The sequence below is a fragment of the Oreochromis niloticus genome, linkage group LG9 (genome assembly GCF_001858045.2).
Source record: "Oreochromis niloticus isolate F11D_XX linkage group LG9, O_niloticus_UMD_NMBU, whole genome shotgun sequence".
NCBI lineage: Eukaryota > Metazoa > Chordata > Actinopteri > Cichliformes > Cichlidae > Oreochromis > Oreochromis niloticus.
In genome coordinates, this window is record NC_031974.2 from 3,060,322 (window position 1) to 3,080,608 (window position 20,287).

Genomic DNA, 20,287 nt, shown 5'->3' on the forward strand with positions numbered 1-20,287 from the left:
TTTATCAGCATTTCATCCTCATTCGTCATTGGCTGAGGAGCTTGGTAGAGGATGATGCCACTTCCTGTTAAGGGACAGAAAGTGGTATAACCTTTACTCTGGCTTCTGAATTGTGAGTGAATCGTGTGTGTGTGTGTGTGTGTGTGTGACCATCCAGCCGGGTCGGATGGCGGTCTTGTGGATCTGTCCGACGTCCTGAACACCGACCCTCACATCCTCGCCACCGGACACCCAGGTATTCCCATCAGCCCCTTCACCCTCTGCCCACTCAGGGACCACACCAACGAAGCTCACACCATAACTGTGTGTATTTGTTTCCAGGTCAGTTCCAGGTGGAGTGCTCCCCGTCTCCATTTGGTAAGACTCCCCAGGAAGACCTCCTCCTCCTTTTTCTCCTCCTCCTCCTCAGTCTCACTTTAACTCAGTTTTGTGTTTCTGGACGGCCAAAATAAATTTAATAAACTACAAAATGAAACGGCTGCAGTTCCTCTGACATCCAGCAGAGGCAGCAGTGAGTCAGGCCCTATACAAACTGTCTCTGGAGATGATTTCCTTCTTCCCTTATTAGGGGCGTGGCCTCTTTGACTGACAGGTGGTTGTAGCTGTCTGCTAGCTTTACCTGAACTCAACCTGTGGGCCACATTTGTGCTGCTGGAGCCTTCCAAAACTTTTCTTCCTCTTCTGCTCCTGTTTGTTCTCCTTCTCCTCCTCTTCCTGCTCCTCCTGTCCTGTGATATAACGGCCTGAATCACCTTCTTCTTCTCCTGCAGAGATCAGACTCATTCTTCTTCTGCTGCTTCCTGCTGACCTCCAGTCTGTCCATGTATCTGTCTCTCTTATTTACCCCTCTCTCTCTCTCAGCAGGTCTGGACATCAGCTCTGTGGCAGATGACGCCTCTTTGACTTCTGAGCCAACAGGAAGCAGTGGGCGTGTCCAGAGGGCGATGCAGGAAGAGCCTCTGGACGCCATCTTGAGTCCTGAGCTTGATAAGATGGTCACTGATGGTGAGTTGAAGAGGGTCTGGGAGGCAGGAAACAGGAAGTGCTCACAGATTCTAGAGCAGCTGATTGACGAGTGTTCTTCTGTTACAGGCGCCATCCTCAGCAAGCTCTACAAGATCCCAGGTAAGACCGAGCACCTGTGTGGGCGTCAGCGCCGTAAGTCAGCCAAGGGTTTATTAATGATGATTGACCAATCAGAAACAGGGACAGGTCAGCTGACGGCAGAGCTGAAACAGGAAGTTGGCACTTGGCTTCAAACATATTCGCTATCAAATGTTGAGCAGCTGCTTCCTCACAGACAGCATCGCATGGATACAGGTGACACTGTCATCCATGACCTCGTTAGTCCTGTTGATGAGTCGGTGCTCATCACCATCACGCTGTCATTGAAAGCTGATGTCACGTCATCCACGCCGAGCGATGCTGGAGGAAACCTGAATTGTGTGTGTGTGTGTGTGTGTGTGTGTGCACGCAGAGTTGGAGGGAAAGGACGTGGAGGAGGTGTTCACTGCTGTTCTCAGTCCAGACAGCAGCAACAGCCAATCAGAGCAGAGTCAGCACACACATGCTGCCGCTGGGAGCAAGACGCACAACACAGGTACACACACACACACACACACACACACACACACACACACACTCAGGTACAGACACACAGGTACACACACACAGGTACACAGTACTAAGTACTAAGTTTCCTTGTTATGCTAACATTTGTTCTGCTCGATGTTTGAGTGAGATACAAACTCAAGACTAACTTTAAAAGTTTATTTCTGGCCCGCTTCGCTTCGACCGTCCAGCATTTTTTTTTCCAAACATTTCTTCGACCTGCAGCTATCTCGCCATCGGTTTTGTTGATAAGTCTGAACCTAAAAACAGTTTGTGAGGGTTCAGCTGAGCTCTGTTTGAACCTTCCAATCACCACTGATCACTGATCACCTCTCAGGTGCCGCGCCGTTTCCTCGCCTCCCGCTGATGAACGGCCTCTCACCAGCTGCTCCTCCCATGATGCCCGGTGTCCAGGGTCCAGTCAGCTTTAGGGTCCTCCCTACCCAAAACCCGGCCCCCATCCAGGGCCCCACCTCTGCATTGGTTCCATCCAATCAGCAGGGTCCGGCCGGCGAGGGCGAGCAGGACGTGCTGTCGACGGCTCAGAGGAGCACACTGAAGTGGGAGAAGGAGGAGAGTCTGGGAGAGATGGCCACTGTCGCTCCGGTGCTCTACTGCAACACCAACTTCCCCCAGCTGAAGCAGCAGTACCCAGGTACACACACACACACACACACACAGTGTGTTCAGTGTGTTGACAAAGCTGACGGCTGTTTCCTGTGTCAGACTGGCCCACCAGAGTGAAGCAGATCACCAAGCTGTGGAGAAAGGCCAGTGCTCAGGACAGAGCACCCTATGTGGTGAGTTCCTCCTCCTCCTCTTCACTGTGTGAAGGACTCTGAGAGCTGAGGAAACGTTATAAAAGCGTATAAGAGCCTGTTCATAGGACCTTTGTCCTGTGAACAGGCTCTTGAGTCCTTTTGAGTCATTTCCAGATTGTTGATCAAAGGTGTCCGTTTAAAGCAGCAGGGTCATCTTCCAGCTCCAGACCCTTCAAGGACTCAGACAAACGTCTTCAGTTGTCTGAGTGCGATCAGTGTCCACACTGTCACAGTGTCCATGTTCTGTAACAGTGTGGACACTGATTACAGTGGATTTGATCCCAGTACTGTAAAGATTAAGAACTTTGAGCCACGTGCCTGCTCATCATAACCCACGATGGCGTTCGTTTGACCGCATGCCGTTTTCTCTCTGCAGCAAAAAGCTAGGGACAATCGAGCGGCTCAGCGCATCAACAAAGTACAGCTGTCCAACGACCCGCTCAAACGCCACCCGCCATCACAGCAGCAGCTGCCTGCGCCGCTGGGACCCTTTGACACTGTTTCCATGGAAATGGAGATGCCATTCAAGGACCCGCTGAGGCCCAAAGAGTCGGAGCAGGAGCAGGAGTGGAAGTTCAGACAGGTGAGCAGAGCCCGAGAGCTCCACACGTCCAGGTGTCTGTCATGGTGACGTAGCAGCAGAGTGAGAAACCAACAACCAGACTCAAGTCAGAAAACACCCGATTTAACAGAAACACAGTTTAGTGATGCAAACAGCAGTGCAATGCATGATGGGACACAGAGCCCTGCCTGCTGGTTGTAGACACACTTTGAGCGCGCTCTGTAAAATTAGTTATGCAAATGTTTCTGCACAACAAATCAAAGGCAGCGCTCCCGGGTCGGCAGGCTGCACGCCACCGCTTCAACCTTGAGACCGTCACGCAGACTAAATCGCCATAGAAATGACCCGTACTCGTTCCAAGGCTGGCGTTGGTTTCCCGCTCTCAGTAGTAACCATGGTAACCAGAAGGCAGCATGCCGTGGGGTGTATTTGTGATGAAGATGATGCTGTGATGTGCATGCCCGCTGAGCCGCCCTCCCTCACACTAACGTCTCTGATTTCATTGAAAAGGGAGGGGTTAAAGACAGAGGGGAGCCAGTAAGAAGAGGCAGGAAATCCCCCCCCAAAGCAAAAAATCTCCAACAGATACAGATTGTCCCTGCCAGGCATCCGTAGCAGCTCCGGTAAGACCTCAAGGCCAACCTGTCGGAGGCAGACTTCCTGGATCCACGAGCCTCTGAAACCCTCTGACCTCACCTCAGGATTCACTGTGGAGCTCCACAAACCGTCAGAAACTCGTCAATTGGCCTTTAAACGAGCCAATGGGGCGTCAGTCAGAGCCGCCATCAAACTTCAACAGTTTAAATAAAGAGTGACGGAGCTCAAGGCCCGGAGCTGAGCAAGGGTTTCAGAGCTGTGGACCCGGCCTCAGCCTCGTCCTCCTCTCTGGGCCAAAGGACGGCTTAAATTTGAAGGAGGGAGGTAGGAAGAGGAGGGGTCAGCTCTGATCTGACTCAAAGTCTCAAGTCTGTGCTGGCCCAGAGCCGGAGGCCGCGGCCCGAGTCTGCCTGCGAGCTGACTGCTTTTATTCTGAAGGGGTGCGCCTGGCTCTGAATGTCTGCTGAGAACGGCTCAGGAAACTTCTGCTCTGCTTCCTCCAGACTCCCCCCTTACAGCACCTCCACACAAACACACTCTGTCCGGCCTCCTCCATCCATGCATGTGAGGGAGGAGACCTCGGGTCCAGACCTGCTCCACACTTACGCTATTAAAGTCTGTTTCCACACACAGCTGCTTTTTCACTCGGCTTTATGGTTAAATCATGTTTAAGGGTTGGAGGAGTTATGGGGACGTGACTCGTGGGATTTTATTCTGAAAGTCAGAACAAACTGGAGCCTCAAAAACGTCCAGCAGAGGCAGCAGTGAGGCAGTCCCCATACACTCCCATCTTAATCAGACATATTTACGGCTTTGTTCTCTGTAGGGTTTCCCCTTTTGTAACGCCTGGTGTTATATCTCACAGTCGTTCAGCGTAGCTGTGCCTGTCAGACCTCAGTGTTTCTGGCGTCTATGCAAAGTCTCTGCTGGTTTGGCCTGTTTGTACTTCACAGATGGTTCTGTTTGTTCAGTGACGGCTGATGACAGGTGGAAACCACCGCCTGTAGTCAGGGGTTACTTACAGCCACCAGACATTGGTTGGTAAAAACACAGCAAACTTTACCCTTCGTGTTTCAGTCAGTTACAGTTGGAGCTACTATAATCTTATATTTAGTCACTTGTTTTCTACTTGAAGCCAGGCGTTACGTTAGTCCGGTTAGTATGATCCATTTTAGGACCTGTCCCAGAGGAAAGAAGAGACTGTGTGATGGCCTTCAGTCTGCGGGCCTTCGTGTACCTGCAGGGCTAAAGCCCACAGTCACTGCTGCTCTTGCAGACACTGCCCTCTGGTGGTGTTTAAGTGTGTAACACACTGAAAACCAGCCCAATCAGGATTTACACACCTGTAAACTCATAATACCTGACACCGCCCACATGTGGTCGCGGTGTTTCTAAAGAGAGGGTCAGCTAGCGTTAGCCGCCATGTTGACGTATTTGAGCTCCACCTGTCGTCCTCACGCCTGTCGCTCTGTGTCCGCCTGTCTCCCCGCCTGTCCCTTCTGTTTTTCTCTCTCAGCAAATGCGTCAGAAGAGCAAGCAGCTCGCCAAGATGGAGGCCACCCAGAAGCTGGAGCAGGTGAAGAACGAGCAGCGGCAGCAGCAGCAGCTCCTGGCCAGCCAGCGCCTCTCGGGCCCCCAGTCGCCTGAAACCGGCAGCTACAGCCCCGTGCCCCCAGGAGGAAGCGCCTCCCCTCAGCTCCACCCGGGTCTCAGGGAGGGTCAGCCCAGGCAGCACCTCCTGCAGGGAAGTTCTGGACCGGCGGACGACGTCTTCCTCCGGCCTCAAGCACCACCCCCTTCTGGCTTTTCCTCGCTCCCTCAATCCCCACATCCCACCTCTCCCCTTTACCAGCCACCATCTTCCCCCCAGATGTTCTCTCCCCCGTCCTCCCGCCCTTCCTCACCCTGGGACCCCTACAATAAGGTTATAGGCACTCCTCGGCCCTCCTCTTCCCAGCCTGGAGGCCCCACAGCCTCCCAGCAGCAGCATCACAGCTCCCTTAGCACCTCCCCAGCCCATGATGTCGTAGGCTCTCCTGCTCCATCCCCGACTCCAAAACACCTGACGTCTCCAGAAGCCTCGGGCCACAACCAGGTAACCCCACCCCCGACCCTTCAGTCAGACATGCCGGCATCCGAGTGGCTGAAGTCTACCAGAGGACGAACGTGCGAGTCCCTGCACCCGAATCATGCAGTCGTCAACTGGTCCAGGGTGTTGTGTTTAAGGCCCCCATGCCCCCTCAGCAGGAGGCATTTGGTGGAGGAGGGAGGAGGGACCTGTCCAGGCTTACAGACCCAGGTTTTGCCCCCCCTCCATCACAGGAGCCTCCCTTCCCCTCCAGTCCACTGTCAGGTCTGGGCTCCCCCACCGCAGCCCTACGCCCAAGCGCCCGGCACGCCCAGACCAGATTACGCTCAGCAGATCTCCGACCCCTTCACCCAGCAGTCACCCAGGACCTCCCGGCCCTCTCCGGATCCCTACACCAACCCTCAGACCCCTGGCACGCCACGCCCCCACTCTGACCCCACATACCTCACCACACCCCCTGCACTGAGACCGGACCAGTACAACCAGCAGTCCATGAGCTGCCGTCCCTCCCCCTCTCACCCAACCCTCGATCCCTACGCCTCCAACCCGGGCACACCCCGTCCAGCTGTCACTGACCGCTTCCCCCGATCACCAGGAAGTCAGCGGACCGGCGACCCCTACGCACAGCCCACAGGTACACCGCGACCCTCGCTGGATCCCTACGCCCAGCAGCCCTCTACACCGCGACCCCAGAAGGCCCACGAGCCATTCAGCCAAACCCCAGTCGAGAGCTTAGCTGCGCAGCCTGCAGCTTCCGTTTCATCCCCTCTGGCTCCAGGAGACCCAGGGACCTTCACCCCAACGCCCCACCAGGTAACATCACCGCCCACGTCCTCTATTTTCTGTCACAGAGTCGTGTCTTCTTCTACTCATCTTTTCTCTCGTCAGTTACAGCAGTCACCAGGAAGACAGCAACAGCAGGACTCATTTCCCAGAACCCCCAGCAGCCACACCTCAAAGCACCCTGGGATGTCAGAAGAGAGCGGCTTCTCTGCTTTGGCCAGTCACACTCCAGGTCATGATCCATTTGAGCAGGGTCACATGACACCAGGCCTATCACAAACTGACAAGATGGCAACCACTGAAATATCTCCTTTAGACGGGCCAATGAGCGTGATGCCTCAGCTTGGTGACTCAGGGGAGAAGCTGAGACAGGTGAGACAGGTGTTTTAAGTCCATGTTTGTCTGGTTGAGTGTTGCTGGTTCTCATGTGTTTAGCGAGTTCATCTGTCCTCCTGTTTTCTCTGCAGCGTCAGCGGCTTCGGGAGCTCATCCTGAGGCAGCAACAGCAGAAGAGCACGTTACGGCAGGAGAAGGGTCTGCAGGAACCGGCTCCTGGACTTGCTGCACCCCCGGCTGCTCCAACAGGATCCTCCGCTGGTTCTAACAGCTGGTCCCAGGAAGACTCCTCCAGCTCCAACTCCACCACTTCTCCTGTCCAGACAGACCCATTTGGGCGCCCTCCGCCCCCGTATCCTGGTACAATACGGTCTGCCGGGGCTCCAGCCCTGAGGTTCCCTGGAGTGTTCCCAAGAGAGCAGCAGAGGGGTTTCGCGCCCATCGAGGCTTCTTTCCCCAGACAGAGCCTCCCCAGAGAGCTGGGTGTCCGAGGACCAGGATCGAGGTGAGAGGAGCAGAAGAGTCCTGGTTGAGATCTGATGGCTTTTACTTTTTGTGTGTTTGTGACTTACACTTGCTCCCCTCTACAGGTTTGGAGCTCCAGCTGGCCTCCATGAGACTTTCCTGCGTGCACCCCTAGGATCAACGCCTGCCTCTGGGCTCGGTGCTGTGGAGGTTCCCGTTCAGATGAGGAGGCCAGTGCCCGGGGACTTCACCGCCATCCGTCCCCATGGGACTCCAAACGCTCACCCGCACATGATGCAAGGTCACCACAACTCCTCTGATTGGTGGATGAATCAAAAATGTTGAAAATGAACTTGATTGATAAAAAAATTCTCTCTTTCCCCTCAGGTGTCCCCCAGCCCTTCCTCCCTCGCTCCCTCTCTATCCAGCAGCACAGCATCATGGGACAGCCCTACATTGAGCTTCGACATCGCACTCCAGAGAACCGCCTGAGGCTGCCCTTCTCTCTTCCTTCAGCCACGGACCCCGAGGCCCCTCTCCTGCACCCCAGAGACCCCCACCCACCTGCCATCAGATCTGGTCCTGGGGCCAGGATGGGTGAGACGCTGATGGCTCAGCAGATGATCACAGCGGGTGCCGTGGAGCAGCTGAACCAGCAGGGTCCTCAGCAGCAGCACCTTGGCCACACAGCGGCTCTGACTCAGCCCGGCGAGCCGGCACTCTCGGAGCCGATGGAATCGAGGAGCACCTGGAAGGGGAGGACTCGGCTGTGAAGGACCTGGAGGATGTAGAAGTGAAGGATCTGGTTGATCTGAACCTAAACCTCGACCCAGAAGATGGTATGAGCGTTCGAGTCCGGGTCCAGTTTATTTCACCTTCGCTAAATCCAGAAATTACACCTGATCTGAAGCAAGTTATCGATACTTCTTCACCTTGACTGACTTGTCCTCTAACTGTGTTTCAGGTAAAGAAGACCTGGACCTGGGTCCCAATGACCTCCATCTCGATGACTTCCTGCTGTCGGGGAAGTTTGACCTGATCGCCTATGCCGACCCTGAGCTCAACCTGGAGGACAAGAAGGACATGTTCAACGAGGAGCTGGATCTGGGAGAACCAGCAGAGGAGAAGGAGAGCGGAGAGAGGAAGGATGGAGTTGGTGGTTCTAGAAAGACTGACAGCAGCTCCCACCTGGTCGGACAGATCAAACAGGAAGTGAGGGACGACAGCAAGACGGAGGTGGCTCCACCTGGGGTCATCGCCACCAGCAAACCCCTGGGAGCTCTAGGACTTGAGGTTTCCTCTGTCCATCACATCAAGGTGGGACATTTTCAATTTATCAATAATAAATATTAAGCAATAATCAGTTCAATAAGGAGAACATAATAAATAACCCACCACTGCCTCCAGGAAAAGCTGGAGGACTCTGGTTCTGTTTCAGGGCCCTTGTCATCCCTCCAGCCCCAGGAGCAGGTACCATCCATGGGCATGGTATCCAGAGTTCAGCCCCCTGTGACCACAGGTAAACAAACACGAGCCTGAGCTGCCCCCTCGTGTTATTGACCAATCATTGATCTAATCAGCAGATTTGAAATGAACTGTTTCTGGTTGCTCTTCCTCTCCCAGGACAACAGCCTGTCTTCCAGCAGCAGCAGAGGCCTTTTGGGCCCCCCTCATCCTCACCTCAACTCACCCCTCACCCTCAGGCTGTCTCAGTGTCTCCTCACACCAGTCTGCCTGCTCAGGACCCGCAAGGCCCGCCTCACCCGCTGCCTCTCCAGCCTCCTCACCTCCTCACCACTCAGACCCAATCTCCACATATGGGGACCTCCACGCAGAGCCAGACCCAGGGTACCTTTGCTCAGACCCAGGTCCAGAACCAAAATAAACAAAGGCCTCTGCTTCTGGAGGAGCAGCCGCTTCTTCTGCAGGACCTCCTGGACCAAGAGCGCCAGGAGCAGCAGCAACAGAAACAGATGCAGGCCCTGATCAGACAACGCTCCACCACAGACTCTGCGTTCCCTGGTGTGGGTAAGTCCAGAACCTCTGAAACTCCCCCCTGAAGCACCATTGGACTGTTGTTCTCATGAAGCACCTTCTGAACTCATGTGTTCTTGTTTTGTCCTGCAGACTTTGACTCCATTACCGACCCCATTATGAAGGCAAAGATGGTGGCTTTGAAAGGCATAAACAAAGTGATGTCTCAGGGAAACCTGGGTCTGAATCCCATGGTCATCAACAGGTATGACCTTCTGACCTCTGACTTCAGTGTTCTCTGTGAACGTTCCCTCTCCCAGCTTTATTTGAAGTCTTTGTCTGTGTCTGCGTCAGGTTCCAGCAGCCTCCAGGAGCCCCGGGTCCTGAGGTCCCCCCTCAGCCTCCACACCTGGTAGGACAGGTATGTTGAAGGACTCGGACACAGTAACTGAACACACGGGACAGAGCTTTTCTCTAACATGTCTGCGGTCTTTCTCTGTGTCAGGAGGGGAAGGTGAACCCTCAGCTGGTGCGACCCACCCCCCCAAGCTTTGGCCCCGGGTTCAGCAGTGAGTATCAGAAACCAATCGCAGCAGCATGAACAGGTTATTGTACATGCAGAGCAGTGGTTCTAACACAAAGCCCGGTGAGAGCCTTATACAGTCACATAGAATCTGAAGGAGACCAACTGGTTTCTGTTTGGTTCCATTAAAAATGACTGGAGTGACTGAACGTGTGTTTTACCTGGGTGGCTGTAGCTGAGTAGAGAGAGCAGTGCCTAACCCTAACCCCGAGTTGTTCTTGAATGTTAGGTAGAAACGTGTGCTTGTAGGAACGATGAATGAGGCAAGTTGTATAAAGTGCTTTGGGTGCTCAGAGTAGAAATGTGCCAATTCAGTTTAAATGTCCTATAATAACCTTCAGATCCACACTTTCTAATCTCTAACTAAAACACAACCAACACGATGAAGAGGATCTTCCTCAGGCACAGAGGAGAAAGATCAGGCACTCATTTATGAGCTCTGATCAGTTTCCGCCTGCGTGTAAACGTTCAAAGTTCAGTTCTTTCTGGAGCCTGTGCAGACAGCAGAAACAGCAGCATGCGATCAAAGAGAAACTTTGATCGCATGCTGCTGTTTCTTCTCAGCCACATGTGAGCGAGGTCAGATTCCTTCTTGTCCTCATCACTAAACTCTGAGTCCTTCTTTTCCCAGATGAGCCCAAGCGGCCGCAGTACGAGGACTGGCTCGGAGAGACACAGCAGCTCCTGCAGATGCAGCAGCGCCTCCTGGAGGATCAGATCGCTGCCCATCGCAAGACCAAAAAGGCTCTGTCAGCCAAACAGAGAACTGCCAAGAAGGCGGGCCGTGTCTTCGCAGAGGAGGACGCCGCCCAGCTACGCTACATCAGCGAGCAGCAGGGAGTGGTCCAGAAACAGCTAGAGCAGGTAACGCAGCTGATCCCAGTGCAGAATAAATCCAGATTATCAGATCAGACTGTGAACTCAAGGTAGAGGCCGGCCGGGGGCAGCCATTGAGGCAGTGAAATCTGTAAGCGACTATTTTCAGTGGCGGATTGATCCACAGTGAGTGCTTCTTGTCTGTGTTCAGATCCGGAAGCAGCAGAAGGACCATGCAGAGCTCATCGAGGACTACCGGACAAAACATCCTCAGAGGGGTCTACAGCAGCAACCAGCACCCTCCCTCCCTCAGAAGCTGCTCTCACAGCCCATCGTGCCCCTGCAACCCCACCCGGGCGGCCCGCGCCGGCCCATCTCCCAAACGTACCTCCCGCCTGGACTCCAGGGGGTGGGCTCCAGGGTGATGGGGCAGAGGATGCCGCCTCATCTACCCCTTCAACTCCCTGCCGGCCTACCCAACACCCCCCAAGTACCCCCACACACTCAGGCGCCCTCTGCCATGGTGCCGGGCCTTGCGGCTCAGACGGCAGGCTTTACTGCCGCCTCCCGGGGCCCCACTGGAGGTCCCAATGGAGCCACAGTGGACGGAGCTGGCCCGCCCCTCAGGTAACAAACATGGCTGCTGCACACCACTATGATCTAGACCTGATCCAGAACCAGACTTGCATCATAAATCAGTAGATGGTGGGGGGGGGATTATCTCCCTATGTTTGAGCCCTCATACCTTCGTCAGCACAGGAGACCCCACAGGAAGTTCAGTCTAACGGCGGTCAACATCTGGATTTGTCAGTTCATCTTTTCTGTATGTCTGAACATCTGTATTAGGGACGCGAATGAGGGTGGGTGGGGCTTTTTAACAGCTGGAGGAACCCTGCAGTAACACTGGTTCATGTGAGCTTACACTCTAAAACAAAAGTAAAGGCGGTTCCTGGGCGCTGGTTAACCCCTCTGACTCCGCCTCCTCTGCAGGTCAAGTTTGACGACAACAACCCGTTCAGCGAGGGTTTCCAGGAGAGGGAGAGGAGGGAGAGGCTGAGGGAGCAGCAGGAGAGGCAGCGGGTTCAGCTCATGCAGGAGGTAAAACATCACGGAGGAGGAGGAGCAGAGCGAGCTGGGTCAGGCCTCAGTCAGCAGAGCTCCTCCTCATAAAGCACGTCTCCTCTGACACCACACGTTCTGTTTAACCACAACAGGAAGACGTTCATGCTCTCACAGCTGGAGCACGTCCTGGTTAAGAACCACGAAGAGTTAAACGTAAAGATGAGTGAGATGGAGTGCAGTGTGCTTCCTAAAACACACTGAGAGCATTAGACCGGAGTCGGTGTTAAAGAGTAAACCAGTTTAAGCAGATGGGTTTAGACTCTAATAAGGGAAGAGAGACGGTATTGCTGATGTCAGGAGGAAGTGAATCCCAAAGTTGGGGAGCAGAGCAGCTGAAAGCTCTGTTCCTCTTAGTGGTGAGACGGGAGCAATGAGGTGACGACCAGGCCAGGTTATGGATACCTGTGAAAGTGAAGGAGACTCGAGCATCTTCAGGCAGTGGAGCTGATGAAGAACAGGGTGATGTGCTTTCTGGAGGCTGTGCGAGTTATGATTGCAAGAAATCAGAATTACAGTATCTGAGAAATGACAAGGATAGCAGCAGCATGTGGGGCGAGGAAAGGAAGAAGTCTAAGTATGCAGACCAGGAGGAACGACAAAGTGCTGTGGAGGAGGACACCCAGACTGTTACCCTGAGGGAAGGGGGGGGGGGGTCGTCGAGGAGTTGTCAGTAATAATGGAAAACCTGTAACCTGTGCTGACAAGCTTCAGTTTTGTTACTACTGAGTGTGAGACAGTTGGAGGAGAGCCATGATTTAACCTCAATGGAGAGAGGGGCATGGGTGGAAGGGTGAGATTGGGTTTGGAAGGAATATACAGCTGAGTGTCAGCTGTGTAACAGTGAAAGCTAATTTTTATGTGGAAGCACGTAAGTGGTGAATAACAGAGGCCCCAACACTGAACCCTGGGGAACACCGGCAGAAACAGGAAATGAACTTAAAGAGTGAGCTTTAAGTTGAATGAACTGAGAGATGTGAGGTGAAGCAGGCAGGGAGGACAGTCTTTCAAGAGGATGCTGTGGGAAATCAAAGGCTCAGCTCGAGAAGGATGAGGATGGCGAGGAAACTGCAGTCAGCTGCCATCAGGAGGCCATTGGTCATTTTTATAAGTTGTTTCCTGTGAAGTGGACGGAAACCAGACTGGAATTGTTCATAGAGAATTATTGTTGTTACTGAGACGTGTGTGAAGCTGAGAGGAGATAGCTTTCTCAAGAGTTTTAGAAACAAAGAGAAGGTCGGATATCTAAATAAATTTGTCTGTACCAGGCTTTTTGAGAATGGGAGTAACGGAGGCAGGTTTCAATAATGATGGAACAAGTCCAGTACTGAGGGAAGACTGAATAATAGTGATAATAATGGGGGGACCAATGAGGTATGACGGCCTTTAACGAGGACAGTGGGAAGAGGGTGGAGCTGACAGACAGATTGAATCATTATTGGTACATCCGATTCTCGGGGGAGAGTCAAACTTGAAGATGGTTGAATGGTAGACAAAGAGGGCAGCAGGGAGTCTGTTTCAAAGACTACAGCTCCAGCAGAGTTGTTGGTCAGTATTAGAAATGTGGGTTAGGGTGAGAGGGAAAAGAGTCTGGAGGCCTGGTTACATCCACAAGAACAGATTAAACCACATGAGTATGTCGTGGTTGTGTGTATGAATAAAGCGTGGTTGTCAGGGGTTAAAGGTCAGAGGTGTCTGCAGCCTCCTCCTGGTCATGAATTTTGTTGATGTGCTTCCAGGTGGAGCGTCACCGTGTCCTGCAGCAGAGACTGGAGCTGGAGCAGCAGAGCCTCCTGGGGGCCTCCGTGCCTCCTGCCGCAACTAAGTTGGGCCCTCAGGTGGGACCGACAGCAGGGCCGGGTCCTGCCCCCGGAGTGGACGGTCTGTCTCAGATGCCCTTTTTCAGCGCCGAGCTGCCCCAGGACTTCCTCCAGTCTCCCCAGACCTCCAGGCCTCGACCTCAGCACCAGAGCCAGGTGGCAGCGCCCTTTCCCCTGCAGGCGGGCCTCCGCCAGGGCTTCACAGCAAGGCTTCTGCTCCCTGGAGCGTCCCCTGTTCCAACAGGTGAACCCCCCATGAACGTGGCTCCTTCCAGCCTCCTGACCAGGCCGAGGCTCCCCGGCCTCACAGGACCCTCAGCCCCGGGGCAGGCACACCCAGCTGGGGTAGGAGCAGCAGGAATGCCCTCCTCCCATCCAGCAGGGCAGGGACATCTATTCGGACACGACGACTCCTCTTCCTCCCCCTCCACCCCTCTGGCCACTTCCTTCCCCTGCTCCTCCTCTGGTGGCCCCGCCTCCCTCATCCAGCTGTATTCTGACATCATCCCGGATGATAAACCGAATAAGAAGAGGAGTAGGAAGAAGGATGGGGAGGAAGCCACAGGAGGAGGGGGGGCCAGGACGCCACTGTCCTCGCAATCTGATGACCTCACTGCCCCTCCCACCCCTGCTGTCTCTGACACGGCGTGCTCCACACCCACCTTTGGCAGCATGGACCAATCAGAGCTGTCTTTCCCTCAGAGCTCCTCCCTCTCTGGTCTGGCCCCATCATCAGAGCTGGAGAGGCAGCTGTCCATCATCTCTGCAGCCCAGCAGAGAGCCGGGCTGGGCTCAGAGTGCCAGAGAGGGCCCCTGTCTGCAGCTCGGCTGGAGGTCAAGGTGTGGTTGTTTTCACACTTCATCCCACTTTTACTGCAGTGGTACTGTAGTAATCCTGTGATACTGTAGTAGTAGTAATAATAATAATGATGTATACTTTAATTTCCCCACGGGGATCAATGCTCTCTCTGTATTTGACTCCTTCACTTAGTGGGCAGCCACTAAGCAGGCGCACCGCGGAGCAGTGTTTAGGGACGGTACCTTGCTCAGGGGTACCTCAGGGTACCCCTGAGCAAGGTCGGGGAATTCGAACCCCCGACCTTCCGATCATGGGGTGACCGCTCTACCCCTACTGAACTATCCCTGCCCTAGTAATACTGTGATAGTGGATGAACTATGGTATTGTGTGTACTGCAGCAGTACTGCATTGGTGTGTGTACTCCCGTAGCAGTCACTTTCCTGGGTCTCTCTGCAGGAGGAGCGTGAGGAGGGCGGAGCCTGTGGAGCTGGTGTGGTGAAGATGGAGGAGGGTGGGGCTGAGCCATTCTCCCCCACCTCTCCTCATCAGGGAGGCGACGCAGGGAAGGAGCTGCTCAGACACCTGCTAAGGGACAAGACCTCCCCTGCCAATACACCATCGCCCATCACTCAAGCTCCGCCCATCGCCCGACGACAGCTGTCCAGCGATGGCTGTCGATCTGAAGAGGAAGATGTACCTGGTTCCCATGGCAACATGGTGAGGAGGTGGCCAGGGCAGACAAATGGAATGTCATGTGACCTTTTAGTTGAAAAAGCTGATCACGTGCTCCTCCTCCAGGTGGCGACGGACGGTCCCGCCTCAGAGCTGCTGGACACCTTCGGCAGGAAGAAGACGCAACGCTGCAAGAGATCCGCCCGGCCCGACAAAGACCGAGCTCCTCCCAAGTACAAAAGGAAGAAGAAGGAGGAGGAGGAGGAGAAGGCACTCCAATCCCGCTCCACCTCTCCCTCCTCTGACCCGGTGGTGACACACCTCAGACAGGTAGAGCCCCGCCTCCTCCTGTTTACTGAGCAGGAAGTAGATGTGTCTGAAAGTTTAAACCTCTCACCTCCATCCACAGCTGGCAGTGCTGCCCCTCATGGAGCCGGTCCTAGGGGTGGATCTCGGTCTGTTCCCCCCCTTCGGCAGCTCCTCTCTGGGCCGAGACTCCAGGCTGAGCGGATCCTTCGGCAATGCCTGCCTGGATGGAGTCACTGACTACTACTCCCAGCTCATATACAAGGTACTAGAGATGGACCGAGCCGATATTACGTATCGGTATCGGTCCGATACTGACCTAAATTACTGGATCGGATATCGGAGGGAAATAAAAAATGTAATCAGATCCATTAAATATCAAAAAAGCACCTCACAAAACTTGCGACATGGCGTAACTCGGCTCATAACCGTAGCACGTCGGAGCAGTGCGGTCACGTGATAGAGCGGCTGTGTGTATTTGTAGCCTCGCTACCAAACCAGCATTTTATCTCCGAGGAAGTTATCCCAGAGAGAAGTAAAGCAAGTGTGTAAGTTCATCTCTGAATGTTTGTAAAGCGTTCCCACGTTTAGCTTAACAACCGATATATGGAGCGACTGCCTCTCTCTCTCCTTCTCTTGTTGCTACTTCAATCATGAAAGAGGAAACCAGCGGCTGAACAACAGCAGCACGTTTAACCTTGATAAGCTGTTGTTAGAATGTATTTAATATTACTTTCTACACCAGGATCCTTTTCTACGTAGCTGACGGCTGGTAACTGTACAGGGGCGGATCTAGCAAAGTTTAGCCAGGGGGGCCGATAGGGCATGAACAGGGAAAAGGGGGCACAAAGACATACTTTTCTTTCTTATTCTCATTTAAAATGTCTCGCTTTTAATAAATAATTATCTGAATCTTACACCCAAAGTTTTAATCTGATGTAAAATGTATAGAAGTCCATTACTGTATATAGTAACTGTTAAGTCTAATATACCCTAGTAAGCTATAGTACTTTTTCCTTTGGGAAGGTTCCATCTGTGCAGTCTGCAATTCTGTTGAAGAAAGATGTTGAATCTATTTAATTATTATTGAAAAATAATTTATTTCTATGGATTTTTTTTCACACTGCATCAAATTAAAGTTGATTACGTCGATTAAGCATCATGAGGTGGAGGGTGGGGGGTGGTTCCCCATTTTTCTTTTGCTGGGAGTTTGCAACCCTATTAGTTAGGTTGCTTAATATTTCTGCTAAGTACTCTTTAAAATACCAGAATAGGGAGGATGGAGCAGGTTTAAGTTTATTAGATTGATCAGTGTTGCTGAACTATGAAATATTTTGGGTGCAGTGTATTTTTTACATACAGGTATAACAGAATAGCTTTAGTGTTGTTGTTTATTTAAACTTGAGTATGAACTTATACAAAATGCAGCAAGATATTAAAAAAACAGTTTTATTGATTAAAAAACACACTATATCGGATTCATATCGGTATCGGCAGATATCCAAATTTATGATATCGGTATCGGACATAAAAAAGTGGTATCGTGCCATCTCTACAAGGTACCACTGCACGGGTACTGCAGTAATACTTCAGTAATGGTGTAGTACTGCTGTTTGAGTTTGCTCACATCACTTCCTGTCTGCTCTTCCAGCAGAACAACCTCAGTAACCCCCCCACGCCTCCGGCCTCCCTGCCCCCGACACCGCCTCCTGTTGCCAGGCAGAAACTGGTGAACGGCTTCGCCACGACGGAGGAGCTGACCAGGAAGGAGCTTGGCGAGCAGGACGGTGAGAGAGGCTTATTTCACGCACTGCTTTGTCTGACAGGCACAGGTTAGCCTGTGCAGACGTGACAGTGTGGCTGTAAGTATGTGGACACCTGACAGCTGCACGAGAGCAACAGCTGATCTGTTCCTCCTGTTTGTACCTCAGTGAAAGGTGTGTCGGTTCTGAAGCTGAAAGGGGAGGAGCTTCTCAGTTTAAACCATCCCTCCAAAACAGTAGATGTGCCTGCCTCCCTCCCAACCCCACCCCACAACAACCAGGAGGAGCTCAGGTAAGCCCCGCCCCTCAGAGGTGTGCCAAATGCCTCGTTGTCATCTTGAGTCGCGCTGACTCTTCTTCGTGATTTCTCATCCTCAGGGTCCAGGACTCGTCAGAGCGAGATGACCCTGACAGCTACGTTCCATCGTCGTCCCCGGAGAGTGTGGCGGACATAGAGGTCAGCCGGTACCCCGACCTGTCCTTCATCAAGCTGGAGCCTCCCTCACCCTGCCCGTCGCCTACACTACCCATGATCCCCTGTGCTTGGGGGAAAGGTGAGTCAGCCACAGCATGACTGGAAGATGTCTCCTGACTGTTCTGACTGATGCTCACCTGTTGCTCACCTGTGTGTAGGCTCTGCAGTCAAACAGGAAGTGAAGACGGAGATGAACCATCAGGGACTTCCTTCCTGCTCGAACACAGACCTGGTTACCATAGCAATAACCCTGAACCCCACTGCAGCCCAGGTAAACATTTCTTTCTATTAATGTTGATGTATCAGTAGCCCCTCCCCCTGGTCATCATCGCTGTGACCCTGTGTTTCCAGAACGTTCCAGGAGTGATGGCGGCGGTGGCGGAGCTGCTGCAGGTCCCCGTCCCTGTGAACTACCAGCTGAGCCGAGCATCCGGTCCCGAGCAGAGCTCTCTGGCCCTGCTGGCGAGCGTGCAGGTGCCGCTGACGCAGGTGAGAATGCTGCACCCCACGGCATTGTTTCATCACTGTCTGTGCTGAGAGTCTCCAGGTGACTGACAGCTGTTTGATGTGTTTACAGGGTTCAACCACCACAAAACAGAGAGCTGCCGCCACAGGAAACACAGGTCTGCACACACACTCACACACACTCACGCACCTACGCACCTGTGCGTCTGTTCATATCTGTGTGTCTGCAGGTGTCAGAATGGACTTCAGCCAGCAGGGCGGCGCTGCCACCACCAGGCCTCAGTGCTGCAGCTACTGCAAGGTGTTGCTGGGAAACGGAGTCCGCATTGTCAGGGAGCTCAAACAGGTTAGACGCCTCAGAGGAGACGGTCAGAGTGACCTGACAGTGGACAGGAAGTCACCCTCTGTGTGTGTGTTACAGGAGGGTCAGTCCGGACCCGGCTCCAGCCTGCTCTTCTGCAGCCCCAACTGCTCCACCCTCTACACCAGCGACCTCCAGACCAGGTCTGCAGGCACCAAGGTGAGGCCCCGCCCACACTGCAGGAGTCACAGCCTTCATTTGGCTGATGTGTTTGGCGCTGAGATTAGGCACAGACGATGGTTTAGATACAATTATAGTGGTAGTTGTTACGATTGGCTGCTGTGGGGGGTGGGGGCGTGTTTTCTTGTTTTCTTCTTCTTTGGTTGTTCCCCTGGTACAGTTTAGTCTGGGGTCAGGAGTTCAGGTAGATTTCCCACAATGCACCGCTGTAACTCTGTGCCTCTGTCAGTCTGCAGTCCCTGTCCTGCTCTCGGGCTCCGAGTGCCCCCCTTCCACCAGGGTGCAGCACCAGTACACCAACAACATGTCCTCCATTGCCGTCCACTCCCTCCCCCGTGCTCCCTCCTCGCCTCCCCCGACATCTTCCTCCTCCCCACCTCTCTTCTTCCCATCTGCCTCTGCCATTACCATGGAGACCAGGCCTCGCATGGACAGCCTCAAGGTGGGTGTGGTTACCTGTGAACTAACATTGTACTGAGTTGGGTCATTGATTTGAAGACTGACTATTTGACCGGCTTACAGGTGAAGGTAAAGTTGAAGCCCCGCCCCCGGGCGGTCCCAGGTGGGGAGGACTCACTGTCATCGCGCCACGGAAAGAGGATGAAGAGTTCCCGCTGGCGACGCTGGAGTGTTAACATCACACTGAGCAGGTATGTTAGGGACCTCATTTGAACCTCACCTACTGGTGTTCAGCGCCTGTGGGGGCCACCGTGTTTGAGGATAACGGCATGTGCGAGTGCACGTGGCACCACGCCGCCGTCAGCCATGGGCAGGGCTCTAGTGTGAATTTTTCAATGGTGCGACTAAAAAAAATATTTGGTTGCACCGGTGTGACCAACTGTTCGGGTAACAAAAAGAAAAAATCTCTGCAACTCTCCGTCTGGTCAACAACAGACACACATTATGTCCCTATCGTGGACTAAACCAATCAGAAATAGTCAGGGGCGGGACCTCTCTGATTGGCCGTGGTCCAGTTGGAAGAGGGAGGTGAGTAGCTTGAATAAGGCGATATCGATTCATTAAATCCTGAATTGACTTTTAAATATAACTGTGTTTTGCCAGAAACGCCAGATTCTCAGATTAAAGCTCACAAAACTATTTCAACAACCACCAAACAGTAAATGAGAGCAGGCACACGGATTCCACACAAAGACGTAAACACAGACCCGACGCATCAGAATCAGCTTTGTCTTTCTCGGCTTTCTCACCCCACGGCCCGAACACGGACACGCTGTCGGAGCTCACCGATTCTGATGCGTCGGGTCCGCGCTGTGTTTCTGTCTTTTTGCGCTGATTCTGAGCTGCAGGTTTTGTCTCTCCAACCAAAATTCACCGAGCCAGCAGCAAAAGAAGCAGCAAACTGCGCTTCACATGTGATCAATATCGTCATGAATTCCCTCTGAGTTTTGCTGTTTTGCTTCCACCACGATAAAAATCACACTTCATGCACAGCTCTCTCTCTCTCTCTCTCTCTCTGTACATCAAGAACAGTTTCCCGTGTCAAATCTGTTTTCTGCATTATTCATTCGCTTATTACCCACCAGTCTACCGTTGTTTACAGCGCTGTCGGCCGCTGTCTTTTTCTTTTCTTTTTCTTTTTTTCACGTAAATGACCTCCGACAAGAAAGCCTAATTTCTGCTGTTCAATACTGAAGAAATTTAAACTTCTTAAAATTATGCAAAATTGCAG

The 20,287-nt window shown here is 53.1% G+C and overlaps 1 protein-coding gene across 1 annotated transcript in view; it reads left to right on the plus strand.

The window, feature by feature from the left end:
- Positions 1-20,287, plus strand: part of LOC100692488 (histone-lysine N-methyltransferase 2C) — a 47,016-nt gene that overhangs the window by 18,004 nt on the left and 8,725 nt on the right. Inside the window, 38 exon segments of the mRNA XM_025910582.1 lie at positions 158-235; positions 322-357; positions 862-1,005; positions 1,093-1,125; positions 1,478-1,600; positions 1,949-2,266; positions 2,338-2,411; positions 2,809-3,015; positions 5,108-6,493; positions 6,569-6,835; positions 6,931-7,304; positions 7,390-7,565; positions 7,652-7,992; positions 7,995-8,103; positions 8,229-8,581; positions 8,672-8,783; positions 8,888-9,292; positions 9,392-9,503; positions 9,593-9,659; positions 9,744-9,807; positions 10,453-10,685; positions 10,849-11,052; positions 11,055-11,264; positions 11,628-11,735; positions 13,496-14,416; positions 14,832-15,092; positions 15,174-15,377; positions 15,457-15,618; positions 17,005-17,140; positions 17,285-17,408; positions 17,495-17,670; positions 17,750-17,862; positions 17,943-18,080; positions 18,169-18,214; positions 18,287-18,402; positions 18,478-18,576; positions 18,827-19,039; positions 19,120-19,247. Of these exon segments, the coding sequence (XP_025766367.1) occupies positions 158-235; positions 322-357; positions 862-1,005; positions 1,093-1,125; positions 1,478-1,600; positions 1,949-2,266; positions 2,338-2,411; positions 2,809-3,015; positions 5,108-6,493; positions 6,569-6,835; positions 6,931-7,304; positions 7,390-7,565; positions 7,652-7,992; positions 7,995-8,103; positions 8,229-8,581; positions 8,672-8,783; positions 8,888-9,292; positions 9,392-9,503; positions 9,593-9,659; positions 9,744-9,807; positions 10,453-10,685; positions 10,849-11,052; positions 11,055-11,264; positions 11,628-11,735; positions 13,496-14,416; positions 14,832-15,092; positions 15,174-15,377; positions 15,457-15,618; positions 17,005-17,140; positions 17,285-17,408; positions 17,495-17,670; positions 17,750-17,862; positions 17,943-18,080; positions 18,169-18,214; positions 18,287-18,402; positions 18,478-18,576; positions 18,827-19,039; positions 19,120-19,247 (8,371 nt within the window).